The 17411-nt window shown below is 39.5% G+C and overlaps 1 protein-coding gene across 1 annotated transcript in view; it reads right to left on the reverse strand.

Moving 5' to 3' along the window:
• The window catches only part of RGS9 (regulator of G protein signaling 9), a 1872571-nt gene that overhangs the window by 267221 nt on the left and 1587939 nt on the right, over positions 1-17411 (reverse strand). The window contains exons 10-11 of the mRNA XM_044085112.1: positions 1360-1389; positions 1011-1072 (exon numbers count right to left, since the gene is read on the reverse strand). Coding sequence (XP_043941047.1) covers positions 1011-1072; positions 1360-1389 — 92 coding nt within the window. The remainder of the gene's footprint in view (positions 1-1010; positions 1073-1359; positions 1390-17411) is intronic.

The raw sequence follows: 17411 nt of genomic DNA on the forward strand, positions 1-17411 counted from the left end.
GCAGATTAAAGTGCTGTTACATTTATGACTGGCACCCCCTTGCCATCTCAGAATTGATAATGGACTCAATTCTACTAATTATTCCTGGCAAAGTATCCACAAAGGAAGGATCTGTTTCAGTTTTCTACTACCGTTCATTCTGTCCCAGCCTATCACGAACAACATTACTAACATCCAATAGAACGCCACAGAATACTAATTTCAGTTGTAGAACATATCTTTTACAGGGGTATTCTGCCATACTTCTGATCTACAAAACATACCACTCTGTGGTTTCAGCAGCTCAGAGCAAAGGGAATACTGGTAATTCCCTTTTCTTTTAGTGTGATCTTGAGAGTGTAGTATATTTAGAGATCATGGGAGTGGATGAAGAACTCCTGATCACGGGTTGGGGGGGTGGGGGGTGACCATGGAAAAATGCTTTAAACTCAATTCCATGCAGTCTAGTAATGCAGCAGTCTAGTGGGCCAGAAGAATTTCTGGATGATGGTAAGGTGTGCATCAGGTGATCTAGTTTTGGTAGCTCAAAGCAGATCCCAAAGGATAGCATGTCTTCAATGCCCACTGCTTACTCAAAGTGTTCCTTCCACAGCCTAACAATATTCCCAGTTAAGAACAATATTTCTTTATTCTTTTCTAAGTACTGTATGCACCTCAAAGCTTGTCAAAACCTTACTAAAGACACTGGAAAATCATTCCCTATGGTCTCACTAAACTCTTCCCACATCCAGGCCTTTTTTTCCAAAATTAATTTCATAAATTTGAATTCTATTACTTGATTAAAAAGTAATCTCCTTATTTCTTCTACACAGTCAGTTTCACTGCCTTATTAAATCACAGTTTTGTAAATGTTGACTATTCTTCAGTGAGAGCAATACATCTGAAGCCAATCTGGATGGCACAAGCAGACGTTCTCCTATTATACATTAAGGAAGTAATGTTGATGGACCAAGGTGCATATTTTCAAGCAAGTCTGTAAATCATAAAAAGAATGTATGATTACAACATACCCTGCTAATGACACTGAAGACTTCACTCTTGATCTCATCAGAGCTTGCTGGTAGTAAATGATCTAACAAAGAGAGGGGAAATAAATTTAAATAAAAAATTAAATTTAAAAGGAACAGAAAAATAAGTATTTCCTAAAATAAATTTTGCATTAAAATGTGTAGCACAATTTTAAAAGCAACCTTGTGTGAAAAATCTGACTGGAGTTGCTAAAGAGTATTATTTATTTATTTATTATAATAACCTATGGTTTACAATAGTTGAGGGGTCTCCAATGTAATTTTATTAATGTACCAAAGTGGGTTCGGCTTCATGTCACATTAGCATGCTGAAAAAGAAATTATAACTTACTTCTCTTCTGTAAAGATCAACTGTCTTTTTCTGTTAAAAAAAAAAACAAAACAACCATTAACATTTTATCTAACACACAAATTATTTTTTAATATTTTCCATGCATAATATACAAAAACAGTGTTATAGAAAGGAATATCCCTTTACTTAATATAACACTAGTTTACAGAAAGACTTCATCAGACATAGGTCTAAAATAAGTAATCCTTCCCTTGCTTCTGCTGAGTCACTTCCTATATTTCTTTTAAAGCTGAGGCAGTTACTCATAACACACCAAAATCCACAAAGCATCCTTATGTCAGTTTCACCTTTCTAATGATAGAGTACTGATTCTTATCTGTGGGCTAAATTTACTGGACATCTTTAAGTCTCACAAAGATCCATTGCAATAATGCTGAACCTTAAAGCTGTGATACTATACTGGTGGAGACTGGTGTAATATATTTATTTCTACTTGCTTATTCTGGGCACATGCGGTGCACAATGGAGTCACAGATAATATAAGTGTGCATATTCCCTCCTGCACTGCCCACCTGGTTTCCTGATATGTAATGCTAGGAGACCCCATGCCTCAGGAGCTGGCTCTCAGCCACTGCTAGGAGTCACCAACTAAACATGGATTCCTCAAAATAGACAAGTAGGCATTGCCTGCTCATTTTCACCCAGGCTTGACTAAGACTGCATGCAGGTACCCTGCATCTAAGTCCAGTGTACTGGTCAGTGTTTCATAACTAAGAAGAAAGCCTTATCCATCAATACATAAATGTAGTGATTCCAGGTGGAAATCAACCAGTCCCAAAATATACTTAGATGCAGATAAAAACATTATATCTAAAATCCTGGTATACTGCTCCCCAACATACTAGACATCTTGACAGCTGGAAAGGTGCATTATGAGTAGAGAGTGGGTGTCACCATCTGCCTTTACTAATGAAATGCAGATAACTTATAAAACCATGATATAATTCCACATTCACTTCTGTTTCATGCACATTTAAATGTGTGTGCTAAAATGGATTTCAAATATAGCAGCTTTTGAGGTGGTGTTATATAAAGACAACATAAAAAGAAAATGCATTCACCACAAACAAATTGATAGTATCCCTAAAATCAATAACTTTATTGCAGACTACTATATAACCTTGAATAAGCGAAGAACATAATCTTGTTCAGTGAATATTTTTCTGGATCATTTCAGCCCCATGCCTGCTGACCATCAAGCACCCCCCTTGATCAAACATTACACTGTAGGGGGCATGCCTCCTGACCTTTGAGCACCCCCTTAATCAAATTTACACTGTAGAAGGCATGCCTGCTGAAGGCATGCCTGGTGATCATCCAGCACCACCTTGATCAAACATTACCCAGTAGGAGGCATGCCTGCTGACCACTGTGCACCCCCTTGATCAAACATTACACCATAGGAGGCATGCCTTCTGACCACTGTGCACCCCTTGATCAAACATTACACCATAGGAGGCATGCCTGCTGATCACCATGCACCACCTTGATCAAACATTACATCATAGGAGGTATGCCTGCTGCCCATCGAGCACCACCTTGATCAAACATTACACCATAGGAGGAATGCCTGCTGACCACCAAGCACCCCCTTGATCAAACATTACACCATAGGAGGATGCCTGCTGTCTATCAAGCACTCCCTTGATCAGACATTCCCCTGTAGGAGGAGGCCATCAGCCATGTAACTATGAGCTCTTGTCAGCAATGAGAGATGTTACTTTTTCGAATCTAATTAAGTCACTGGTAGTGATGTGGCATTTGTGTCACTGCATGGGCTGCCTACACCTCCCTGTTTACACATAAATGCTCCCCTATATACCCTGACTGACTACCATCGCCTGCTCAGGCAGCCAAGCTCATGACTTCCTAGCTCTAGCTCTCCACATCATGATAGGCCCTTCAGCAGGAGGTGTGAGCTGACTGGGAACCACTGAATCTCTCCCGGCCCCAGGATAGAGACACCTTGTTCACCCTGTCTGCACCATGTGGAGAAGTTTGGACCCACAAACCCCCTTACATATCCACGTCAGAGTTGTACAAATGCAGACTAAAGGTAAAATCTCAAGAAAACAGTGAATCAGAGTTGGCACTATAATTTGAAAATGTGCCAGCAATAGTTGAATCAATGAGTCGCGACTCATCCATATGTGATAAGTGATTTGCATCCTGTCCCTTCAGACTTAACCAGTGGTAGAAAAGCTGTATTTGGGACTCCTATTTTAGGACTGATATTTAGCATAATTTCAAAAATATAATTTCTGTAAGATTATGAATGCAAGAGATAATTTTGTGATCTAACTGACAAATTTGCCCTTACATTTCTGAGTGTAGCTCTTTCTTTGCTCTTTACTAAAATACTTTTCTCAAGTCGCACACTATAAAAACATCTGCTTAATTTTTATTTATTAATCAAAGCAAAGCGAACATTTGCTAAAAGAAGTCTACTTCCCTACACAAGCTCGATAAGAAATTTCATGAGTATCAGTAGTCTGTAGGAAACAAAAGGCACATGGCATAATTCAGAACACTTTTCCTCATAATAAATCATTACCACAGAAGGGTGTTTGCGCGGTGGTGCAGCGGTACCGTTATTGCCTCACAGCAAGAGGCTCTCCCGTTCGATTATCAGCTGGAGTGCAGGGAGTGCCTTGTGTGTGGAGTCTGCATGTCCTCCCCGTGGTTGCGTAGGCGTTCAAAAGACATGCATAAATGGGCATGCCTTCGCTGAAGGTTGAACATCGAGCTGGCACCTCGGCGTTCGTGAAAATCTACTGCCAATCATTAGCGGACCGGAGTTCCGCTGTGGTGACCCCTAACTGGGAAAAGCCGAAAGACAACAACAGCAACAGAAGGGTAGCTGGCTCAACTATTGCCCTGGGCTGGTACTATGAACCAGCACCCCAACCCCCTCACCTTTCCAAGTGAAGAATAAAAACAGCACTTCCCTCTTCACTGTAATAAGCTGATCAGTACATTGCAAGTGATTGTCTTATTACAATTAGACCAGGTGCCACATGCACAACATGCCCCCCCCCCCCTGTCAAAGTCATGCAGGACTTGTTTCTGTGCCCTGACTTCAGCCTTCCATCAACATTTAAAAAAAATAATAATAATTCTTCTTTTAAACTGTAGCAAACTGCTACAGATTATAGAGTGCCTGCATAGAGCACTACAGAGCCCATGTTTTAGTTAAAAAAAAATCTTCTTTTTATACTGTAGCAAACAGTTGCTACAGTTTGTACCCTCACTGCACGGAGTGTTACAGTGCTGATGTCTTAGTCTAAAAAAAAAAAAACTAGTTTTGAAAATGTAGCAAACAGTTGATAGAATGTATACCCTGCATGCAGCACTATTGCTTTCAGGTTTTGGTTCAACAAAAAAAAAAAAGAAAAGAAAATTTTTTTTTTACTTTTAAACTGCAGCAAACTGATTGCTACAATGTAGCAAACAGCTACAGTTTAGACCACACACAGAGTGCTACAGTGCTCAGGTTTGGCCACAAATGCTATACTGGCTTTTAAAAGCTGGCATTGCATTAGCAATCGGGATCGACTGATCACCTCCTCCAACATTTTGAGCCTGGGAGAGATGACCCTCTCGCCCCACCCTAGTTATGTCACTGCATTCTCGGTGCAATTTCTAAGTGTGCATCAGCAAACATTCACTTTTCCCAGTGATTTTTTTCCCCTTCTTTGAATAAGTGCTGCAAGGGGGCTTGCTCCCCTGTTAAAAAACAAGGAAAAGGGAGTTTTTTGCCTTTTTGTTTTTTGAGCTTTTTTTTTTTCAGAAACCTTGACTTCTAGGAAGTTGGTTTTTCATAGCAGAAGCAAAAAAGCAACAATCTGCTAAGAAATAAAAGTGCTCATTGCACTAAATGAGACTAAAGGTCATGTGCCTTTATTTTCATAAAATTCAGAGTACGAGGATGTGTCAAACCATATAATCATGAAGAAAAATAAAATTATTTATTTTTAACAGCATTGTCTACAGAACACTGCCATTTGTCATCTGGCTGCTACTGAAACTCAAAATATCATACAAGCAAAAATATGTCTGTATGTTGTCAGTGTCTCAGCATGCTGGATGTTGTCCTATCACATGTGTTGAAGTCAAATCTCTGGTCACATTAATTGGAGAAGATGGAAAGTCCAATATTCTTTCTTTACAAAGTTGCCCCATTTCATGGAGTTTGAATAATTACAGAGGGAATTGTGAACAGAACTTAGCGTGTAGGTGGTAGGTCACCCATGGGCAGTGGTTCAACTGTGCATATATACCAACACATGGAATCCTGATGTGAAAATGTTGAAACTACAAATTACGACACTTTCGGTACATGCTTCAAGGATTACCCTAGAGAAGAGCAAATCAGCTATAAGTGTATTTGTAGGAATGAAAGCCCCCCCACATACACACATACCCTGTTAATTATGTATACTAACTCCAACATCACACAATCCCCGAAGAATGAGAAAATTCCCCCTACCCAGCAGTTGTCAATCTTGCACACCTGTCAACCATCTGTGTGCTTCAATCAAACAGTGTCAAGGTGCACAGTCAATCAAGTGTCCTATACACTCAACCACATTTTGTGTAAAGAGTTAACAGTTCCTGTAAAAATAAATGCGTTTCATTTTTTAACTCTGTTGTGATGTAGTTTTTTAAGTTAGGATGTTTTTGTGCCCTAAGGTTTTGAGTGCTCATGAAAGTTAGACAAGATTTTCATTACATGCCTGCATTCTGAACTCCAGCCTGGAAGTTGAATTAAACATTCTTGTTACTAAGTATATTTATGCAATGTGTAACATTACTGCATGTAACTTCCATGTATTAGATGCAGTGGTTCTTTCTTTCTTTATTGTTTACCAGACGGGTGATACAGGACCCTTTTCGATGTCTTCTCATCCATCACAACAACAACAATACAAAAGTACAGTTCAAATCATTGAATGCATATTACAGAAACAGAAAAAGTGAGTCACAGCTGCAAAAAAAAGAAAGAAAAAACACTAAGGAAGGCAAAAAAGATATATATATCCGTGTGTGTGTGTGTGTGTGTGTGTGTGTGTGTGTGTGTGTGTGTGTGTGTGTGTGTGTGTATATATATATGTATATATGTGTGTATGTATATAAATATATATATATATGTATATGTATATATAGGTAGATAGATATATAGATAGATATATATATATATATATGGATTTGTATCACTTGACCATTTCACTGACACCCATTTTACTGAGACAAAATCACCTAAACTTCATTTCACCTAAAACTCATTTCACCTAAAATTTATTTCACTGACAAGTAGTACTCTAAGGCAAGTCAAAGGTATATGTCTTCCCCCTGTAGTGCAGTCCTGGTGTTAGTATATATAGTTGGGGGTGTGTGGGGGGCACAGCTCCCTACATTGGGGGTTCTGGGGGGCGTAGTCCCCCACCTAGTTCGGTTTTACCAAATAATGTAAAACAAATCCAAACAGCAGAAAACCAAATTAAGTGGGGGGCTATGCCCCCACACCCCTCAATGTGGGGGGGTTCTGCCCCCCCACATACCCCCTAACTATATATACTAACACCAGGATCACACTACAGTGGGGGAAAAGGACATAAATACCTTTGACATGCCTTAGAGTACTACTTGTCAGTGAATTGAGTTTTAGGTGAAATTAACTTTCAGTGAAATGAACTTTAGGTGATTTGGTCTCAGTGAAATGGTCTTTCAGGGAAGTGATACAAATCCATATACATATATATATATATATATATATATATATATATATACACACATACATACACACATATACAGGCATTCATTGCTATAAATCCAGACTGTGCATGTGTACATTTATTAATCTATACTCAAAGCTGTTGCAGTGAAACAATGGTTCATCACAGCATGATGGCTGCTACTATAATTTAATATACTTCTTATTTTGGTGTGATATAACTACAACTATTTCTTACAGGATAGCAAGCTATTCTAATACTTTTATATCAAACATGTTTAATGAAATGTATATATTTTAGAAACCCTATGAGAAAAAAAATCATACATACAGGTAATATCAATGACAGTAACATTAAGTTTTCATGATGAAAGGTGACAAACATGAAGACAGATAATGAAGGGAACAGATTGATTGTAGTTTCATTTTATTTTCGTGATGCATGTATTTATATTCTTTAGTCTTTTTTTGAGCGCCCTGTTAATGTACAAAAGTTAAAAACCACATGCATTATCATTATAAGCTTGGTAATCAATCACGGTGAGCACCCTATGGCATCTGAGACTAACTGATGTATACAGACAATATGTATTTTATCAGCTTCTCAAGATTCAGAAATATCTTGAACCAACATGGCAATCAATTAGCAGATGTCATTTATTACAAATTAATCAATATAAAAATTGCAGTGTGCACAGCTCAAAAGAGCATTAATACATAAATGCATTGCATCTTTTAATAATCAATAACATTTTCCATAATAATATATTATAAATATCATACCAAGTCATAATGACACTAACTGGTGGGAAAAACTGAAGAAGCCCTAAATATTTCTTTGCTTGATTCTGTTATGCATATCATTAATGGCATTCTAAGGATGACATATGATTACCCAGAAAGATGTATTCATATCATGCTGAAACAATTCCTGTATCATAGATGAGACTAAAAGGTTCCCAGCAACTAAAATCTGTATGTGTTAAATAACATAACTGAATGCACACTCAGTTATATTGCTCCTTAAACTGTAATCTAATTAACACTAAACCATTGGCAAGGGTTATCATGCTGTGTTGACTCCTTCAGAGGTAGCAGATGGAACGTGACAGGGTAAGCATCTATAAATCTCTTCACCTCTGAATAAGCAGGCGTGGCTACAGAATTAATACAATTATTAGCAGAGATCTACCACTGTTGTTATGAAATACATCATGTTTCATTGGATAAACATTGTTAATTGTTCTGAAATCTGCACAAGTGTGTCAGGCTTTAACAGTGCAGAATAGTCATAGATGGTTAACATCACACAGTGTTATATAAATAAAAAATTGTAACTGAAGAACAAGACTGCTACAGGCCTCTGAATTTTTTTAAGCAGAAGTGAATATTTTAGGATAATCTTCAAATCTACTCCAGTTCCACTCAATTGCCAACTTCTCTTTGTAATAAAGTAACCATCTGAAACTGACAAGTTGGACAAGATGCTCATTAGCATGAGTGTCAACTGAAGCACGGATTCAGGGTTTCCAGTCCATGTCATTAAAATACAGTCTACCAAAATGAATATATTTATCTAATTACATATATTGCCAGCTCTAGTCTTTTACAAAGTTGTATAAACTGTGAATTTGTTATCATTCAGATATTGCATGAGAATTAATATATATTAATTTTATCCCCACACATTTTGTGTGCGCGCTTGTGTGTGTGTGTGTGTGTGTGTGTGTGTGTGTGTGTGTGTGTGTGTGTGTGTGTGTGTGTGTGTGTGTGTGTGTGTGTGTGTGATATTGTTAATCATCTAGCTTTTAAATTTTTAAATACATAGTGATATCCTAAGGAAATGCTGCACTTAATTTAAGGAAGTCATATTAAAGTAATACAAATTACCTTGCAATTTATGTATGTGAATATCACAGTAATTTAGGGCACTGTTCATAGTCACTGTATGCAGTGTCACAATGCATAACAATTGTAAATGGAAAGAAGCACATACAAAAGTTATATTGACATAAGCAAATGTGGTGCACATTACAGGTGTGCCCTTGACATAAGCAGTGTTGTACAACATCATATATATGATGCGACCACCAATGCAGCCTAAAATAAGGTGATTCATGAAGCACAAGAAATGTGCACATTGATGTACACAGAAGAGTGCCAGATTATAAATTTATGGGTTAGCAGTGGCAGACATTGCCACAAACACCATTGCAAAAATGGATAACTTGCCATTTTATTTTTCATATGACAGCAGCTGATGTTGCCAGGGCAGCAGAAGTCCCTGCCCATCTAATTTGCAATATCACCACACTAGAACAATACCATAGCTAGGGCGGGGTGATGGAGGTATCTGTTCCAGACACAAGCTGTTAGGACTCAGTTGGCATCTAAGGTGATCAGCCAATTGGGTATGAGTGCAGTAACTGCCTTGATTTAAGCAATCTTCACTGATATTGGGGCTACTTAAATTAATGTGTCTAGTTGTTTATAGTTTAAATTCATGTTTGTAACTGTAAACAAGGAGCTCATATCTTTGTTATAGTTACAGAAGGACCCTTTTAGGTCATGGACACTGTACTTTCATATCCGTAGGTGAGCAGCCTCCTTACAAAAGCCCAGAGTTGTGCCATATGTGCCAGTCTATGGAAGATGCAGGAGGAAGAGGAAAGCCAATCCCTCCAGAAACCATACTCATAACTCCTGTGACTATACTGACAACAGGCACTTTTCAATGATCTACAGGATAGAAAAGAAAGGCAACTACTAGCCACATCCTGCAGTTTATGGATTTCATGCTGGCTCATGTGGACCACTGTGTAAAGATACTCCACCATACAGGAGGAAATGAACCCCACAATGCAAGGTTTCCGCACAGCTGCTGCTTGCTTTGCACTCTTGGTGCAGTGGATGGGATAGGTGGCCATACAGAAGCCAGCTACAGATAGCTGCCTATCTCAACAGGCATACACACTACTTGGTTAACAGACAGGTAGAATGCAACCACAGAGACCAAATCATGGATGTGTAACCTCACAACCCACTGGCAGTAATCATGATGTTAGTGTATGTCATTTCATTTCAGTGCCATATAATGTGCATTTGAGGCTGGACACATACCCCATAGACAACTGTTAGGTGACCATGGATATCTGCTGGATCAAGGGCTGTAGTTGCCCAGATGGTCCATATAGATATCCATACAGAAGTTCTACAGTTAAACCATTGTTGTAGAGGGAAGATCACTGAAAGCATCTTTGGTCATAAAAAGATAGTTTTGTTGTCTGGATAGCTCTGATGACAAACAACAGTACACACTTGCAAAGGCCTGTTTGAATTTCATTGTCTTCTGCATTCTGCACTTTGCAATGTACTGGAACCTGGAAACACATCATGGGTACTACAGTGAAGAGGGATCTGAGAATTGTAAAACCATCTCCACCTTGCAGGGCAGTGTGCTCAGCTATTATGACAATAATCTATACAGCAGATGTGGGATGCCATCATCGCATAAGTCTTCAAATGAAGGTAAGGTGAGACAGCTGAAATGCAGTAATACAAGAACTAGTACTGGTGTGTGGTTATGTGTGTATTACAATAACACCTTGCCAAATATAAGTAATATATTATTATCTTATACAAAAGCAACTTGAATAACAGCATGTGATATTCTGGTGAAATGTTATCATGAGATCAAAGCATAGGAGTCTTCTCATCTCAAGCTAATGGCATATGAAACAGGCAGCAGTAGGTCCAATGAACACAAACAGCTCAGGACCTTGAGGTTTTCCATGTGAAACAGCAGCTTTTTTGAACCCCTATCCTGGCCTCCACCAGAGGTAGAAGGACAAGTTAGTGCTGCATGAAGCCTACCAAATATATAGGTTATACCAGTGCCCACCAGTGCAAATGAGGCTTTACTTCCCACTCCCCAAAGTGTGACCTGAAAGATTCATGTGCACAGACTCAGACCTGAAACAGTCATGTGCATAGACTCACATTCTTTTCAGTTGAGGGGAGAGAAAGAAAGTAAATCCCCAGTTGGTTCCTCATCCATGCAGATGTCTGTGAAAGGGACACTGCTGCCACCTGGAATGTATGAGGGATGATGATATGGTTCCCCTTATGGAAGTACATTTTTAAGACTGCTGAGTCTGGACAACAGTGGGAAGCATCTTTATCACTCTGTGTAATGATTGGTATGAAATATGAGGCTCACACAACAGCCTGTTTATGCTGCCAGACAAGTAGCTAGGTGCTGTAGGATGACAGTCGGTAACTTGAGGAAGTCCAACTTCACATGTGTTGCATGAGGCATTCATTTTGTGGTTTGAGGTGTGGTTCACAGCCTGTGATCTGGAAGTTGAGCATGAATGTGTCTGCAGGTTCAGATACAATAGATACACATATCATTCTATGTAGTGGCAGCAACAATGCTATCCCCTGCCTATGGCAATCCATGAGACTAGTGCTACTACAGCAAGTCTGGACATAGATCATCATTCTGCTTTTCCATCATCCATCTGTTTGGCATCTCCTTCTGGCAGAGACTTACCACTACTGTGTTGTGGAATCAATTCTAGTAACGCACCCTGACTGGCTATCCTAGATGAGACAGATCCCCTACAGATGTGCCTTCCTCATCCTATAGAAATGGCAAACAAACTATGGGAGGGCAGACTGCCACACTCACTGGCACTGCCAGCTCTACTTGGCCATCACAGGCAGCAGCATCCCTACCACAAGTGCAACATGGTCACTGTTCCTGGGTACCAGTGTGGCATCATCACTTTAAGAATGTAATAGACAAATGTATAGCCATGATGGTGTCATGTCCCACCACATCCCGAAAATGACAAGGTGAAAAAGTGGAGGCAAAACTTGCAAGAGGAGGTGTCAATGACATCATACTTCCACCCCTAAAGAATTATGATATGCAAAGATATACATATCTTGCTGTGCCAGTCCTCTAGCCACTACAGACACATGTCCACTAGCTGATGTGGATGCACTTGTGTCACTATTCTCTCTCTGTCTAAAGGAAACCTCCAGCAGCTATAATTTATTCTTGTAACACGCAACAGCAACACTAGATAGATAGCAACATAGTAAGCCACCATAGCACATATGTGTAACTCACCTCCAACACCAGGGGAACCTACCTCCAGCCCACAAGTGATACATGTTAGAAATTTCCCATACCAATATCAGCAACATCTCTGTGACTTCTATTAGAAGCATGTTCTGAGGGATTAGCACCACTCTCCTGAGCTTCCTATAACATAGATGCCTAGACCCACGTACTTGTTCACTTCCAGCATCATTCCATGATAATGTGCTTAAGACCATGCACAGCATTAACATTAACTGTGATTCATGCCCAGCTACCCTGCCTCTCTTCATAGTTTCTGTCACATCCTCTAACAATTATCTCATCCCTTCTGATAGCCAGAAAGAGCAGCTTTCTTCTTGCTAGGTAAAATTCCATTTTCTCTTTTTCAAAACCAGTATAACAAAATACAAACAAAAAGGATTCAGATAAGCAAGGTAAGTTGTACAGATTAGCATGACAAAGTGTATGCATGGCACATCATATATATTTTAGCACGGCACTTACTGTTAAATGTGGTGTGCCACAGCAAACAATGATATCACTCCAAAGCTTCATCCAGTAACCACATCATTCCAAAGTACTGCCATCCTGAAATGCATACAGACAATCCAAATGCAGGTATGTATCAACATGTAAATGAGGTTTAATTACAATTTGGTGTACATGCATATGCAATGACCTTTAGGGTACAGAAGTCTTCATGAACTGCAACAAATGCACAATGCATGCTAGCAACATACATGTACTGTGGAAAAGCACCAAAAGATAGCAGCAGGCAGAGATCTGTGGCACAATCCATAAGGAGTAGTTGCTATTACAGTGGTTTGTACTATGAAGAGCACTCTCATTTTGGTCCATAAACCTGAAATGAGTAGAGTAACAGGTAGTTCAAGCAATGGCTGTAATACAGTGAAGTTGTATGCACTTGGAAAGCCCCAGCACCAGCTGACAGAAGAGCACATGACCACAGCTAAAAGGGAGGGGAGGTTCTTCATCAGCCATATCCTGCCCATTTATGAAATGCCCTTCTCATGTGTAATGCTACCCAAAGACAGATAGCAGGCTGGCATGTGGGTGAAAATCACATTTGTTGGTTTAGCAGAGACATGGGTGTAGTCCCGTCTGGTGAAACGTACTGCCATAAGTGGAACAAACCCCATTAGGAGGCATCCAGAGTGCCTATGTGGGTTGTTGGACTGTGAGCACTAGTACCATGGAGCACTTCAGGTCAGTATAAAATAAACATGGCAATAGACTTGCAGTCATGCAGGCAGATCATCAAATGTATACTTCTCATCCTGCAAATTTGGTTCATTGGTGCACCCTTAAGAAGTTTACCAGGAGCAGAAGCAACATCTCACAAGTCAACAGTGACCACCTGTGCAATATGCATGCATGCACCTAACAGTGCCTTTGCATGGTGCTGTTACCAGCACCAGCATTGTGTGATTGTCTCTTTACATGTAGGCAGAGGTATCAAATACACACATGGTGCTCATGGTAATGTTCACACTGCATGACTGTCCATCTGCATATATGCAGAAGCATCATATACACTTTTTGAAGTGCTGCATATTATCTTTTTGAGTTGAAGTCTTATAGTCTGAACTCTCAGTAATGGAAGGGAAGCAATGTATTTATAGTGGCTCCTATAAACTTTAAAGTCTGAGTCAGTTCTTGATAAGATTTGTCATAGTTTATGGTAATTCCCAGACAAGAGCAAGTCTGGAGAACCCAGTCTCTTGTACATATGGGTTGATGCCTGGTCACAGCGGTAATGAGCCCGTTGTCTAGATATGGAAACATCGGGAATTCTTGCAGCCTGAGGTCAGCTGCTACTACTGCCATGAATTTGTTGAACACCCTTGGGGCTGAGCTGATTCCAAAGGTGAACTGGTAATGACTGGCTCCCAACCAGAAGCATAAGTACCTTTTGGACCATCTGTTCATCTGTATGTGATAGTGCACTTCCTGAAGGTCTATAGAGCACATCCAGTCATCCTTGCCCAGAAATGGGAGAATTGATTGAACCATGACCATCTGAAACCTGGTTCTTCGAACTGACTTGTTTAGTTTGGAGAGATCCAGTATTGGCCTCCAGTCCCCTGTTTTCTTTGGCATTAAAAAGAACCTTGAGTAAGTTCTGGATTCTATTTGGTCTGGTGGATCCTCTTGGATGACCCTTTTTTCTAGCAGTTTTTTTTATTTGAATTGCTGCTTGTTCCCTTTGATTAGGTGGGACATCTGGGATTTTCTTTGGTATTGGTGGAGAAAGGGAAAAGGGAAAAGGGTGTAATATATATTCTGGAAATGATCCTCTGCACCCAAGTATCTTTTGTTATATCTAGCCAGGCTCTCTGGTGCAGGGATAAATGTCCCCCAACTGTCTCCAGAGGAGGACAATCAAGCCAGCCTCCTTTCAGAAGTGCTGGTAAGGTTTGTCAAAGAAAGATTCTCTGGCACCCTGGTTCTGTTGGCCTCCTCTGCCATGGGGGCATCTTCATCCATTCAAGTTCCCTCCTCTGCTCTGGGGGAACCCACTCCATGTGTGTCTTGAAAAGGACCCTGAAACTTCTTAAACAACATTTTTTGACCACCTTGTTGATTCCTAGAAATGATTTTTTGAGAAGACAGAAAACACATGCCCATGGCACACCGGGTCTTTCCATCCTTCCACACCTGGACAGAGTTTCTTTAACCTTGGGGCTAAATAAAGATGATCCATCAAAGGGAGCAATAACAGAAGAAGACTTGAAAGGCTCTGCAAACTCACACAGGTGCATCCAGGCGTGTCTGCTTATGAAAACGCCTGAACCCACTGCCCTTGAGGTTCCTTCCACTACATGTAAAATTAACCTCATGGAAGAATTAGATATGGACTGTAGGGTTGTCAGCAGAGAAGTAACAAATGCCTGAACTTCATCAGAAACAGTATGTTAGATGGTATTTGATAACTATTCAGAAAATAAAACACCACTCCTTTTCAATGATAAATTACTGAAGTTTTTTAATGTGAGCGCTTTCGTCCACTTGCAATGAAGGAACTTCATCAGACACATTATAAAAACACTATGCAGTTTAAATACTCATGAATAAACAATAACATCATAACCCTTCCCACTTGTATTTATAAAATATAAAATATACAAGTATAAAACCTTCTGTCTGTCTGTCTGTGTCTTTTGGCTTTTCCCGGTTAGGGGTCTCTACAGCGGAACTCCGGTCCTCTAATGATTGGTAGTTGATTTTTATGTACCAAGTTACCAGCTCTGACGCACAACCTTCAACAAAGGTATGCCCATTCACGAATGTCTCCATGCAGAAAATGCTCTAGCTGAGAATTGAATCGGACAGCGTCTTACTGTGAGGCGACAACGCTACCGCAGCACCACCACTGCAAAAGTATAAAACTTTCTATATGTATAAATTCAAGCCTATGCATATATACAACATATTTATATAATATGTAACAAAGGTAAAAATAAATGTAAGAATAAAATATTTTTCATCTCAGCAAAGCTTTCAATTTCAGGACACATTTCAGTGAGCAACATTCACTTAGTCCTGGATAGGCAAATGCATTTGTTTTCAGTTGCCATAGTAACTCTCTCACTTCAAGTTTTAAAGCCCAGGCCCCCCTCTAGAGTCAACCTCAAACTTTTCAATAATTATAAAATGGAAAGAATGGTCAACACATTCCAGGATATATTTTGCTAGTGCATTATTTTTATCTTGTTTCATCGTGCTATAATGATGTTCATAAATTCTTTCTTTCAATGGCCTTTCCATCTTTCCTGTATAGAATACGGGTAATGATTTACATCTAGCTAAACAGACAACCCCCTTGGTGTTGCAATCATATTTTCCTGTCAGAATATAATTTATTTTCCCTAAAGAGAAAGAGGAACCTACAGCAATGTATTTACAATAAGGGCATTTGCCATACTTTCTCATGCCCTTATTCGTAACATAAGATTTTATGTTCCTATTCAGTAAATCCTTTAAGTTAGGGCCTCTTCCGAAAGAAATTTTAGGCTCTAAACCCAACTTGTCTCTCAAATTCACATCGTCATTAATAAAGGTCCAATTTTTTATCAATATAGCCTTTAATTCTTTATCATCATTTGAAAATACTGTAGTAAAGCTAGTACTAAAATTTGACTTGGCATTACTTACTGTTAGGCTTCTATTTAAATACAAAAGCTGTTCAGGCCTTTCTACTCCTTTATGTAAGATTGGTTGAAAATGAACTGTTTTCCTTTTTCTCCCTACTGCTATAATGATCTCATCCTCTAGAGGGGTTGGGTACCCTCTATTTGAGAACATTTCCTTCAGATTCATACATTTCCCCTCAAAATCTGAATCCAGTGTAATCATTTTTGCCGCCCTGACTACCTGTCCTTTCACAGTGGCTCTCTTCTGGTGAAGGGGTTGATTACTATTTGAATGAAGGAAGTCATTGGAATATGTTGGCTAACAAAAGTCATTGTTTATTCATGACTATTTAAACTGCATGTGTTTTTATAATGTGTCTGATGAAGTTCCTTCATTGCAAGTGGACGAAAGCGCTCACATTAAAAAACTTCAGTAATTTATCATTGAATACTCTACAAAAGGGCCTTACAGAAACAGATGCTTGGTGCCAGAGCCATGGACTCAAGCTCAATGCCAAGAAATGTATAGTTATCCCCTTTGGGAAAAAACATGTATCCATGAATTACCTTATAGGTGGCAGTACACTAAAGACCTAAAGTGTGATAAGAGACTTAGGGACACAGGTGGGCAGAGGTCTCGCCTTTGATAACCACATCGCCACAACAGTCAGGAAATCCTTCTATGTGGCACACCTCATCACTAAGGGCTTTTCCTCCAGAAAAAAGGAGGTCATTGTCCCACTGTACTCATCCCTTATTAGACCCATTATAGAATACAGTGAACCGTTTGGTATGTACCTCTCAAGACATCTGCAACAACTGGAAAGGCCACAGAAATACCTCACTAAAAGAATCACAGGCCTAAAGCAGATGTCCTACACTGACCGCCTTAAAAAACTCCAGCTATACTCTGTCGCATATCGTCTACTCAGAGGTGATCTCTGCTTAACATACAAGGTCATGTCAAACCCAGAGCTGTTGGACATGCTACACTTAAAGAAATCCCAATCTCTCACAGCCACATGCTCCA

The sequence above is a fragment of the Protopterus annectens genome, chromosome 10.part0 (genome assembly GCF_019279795.1).
Source record: "Protopterus annectens isolate FY-2018-M chromosome 10.part0, PAN1.0, whole genome shotgun sequence".
NCBI classification, from domain to species: Eukaryota; Metazoa; Chordata; order Ceratodontiformes; family Protopteridae; genus Protopterus; species Protopterus annectens.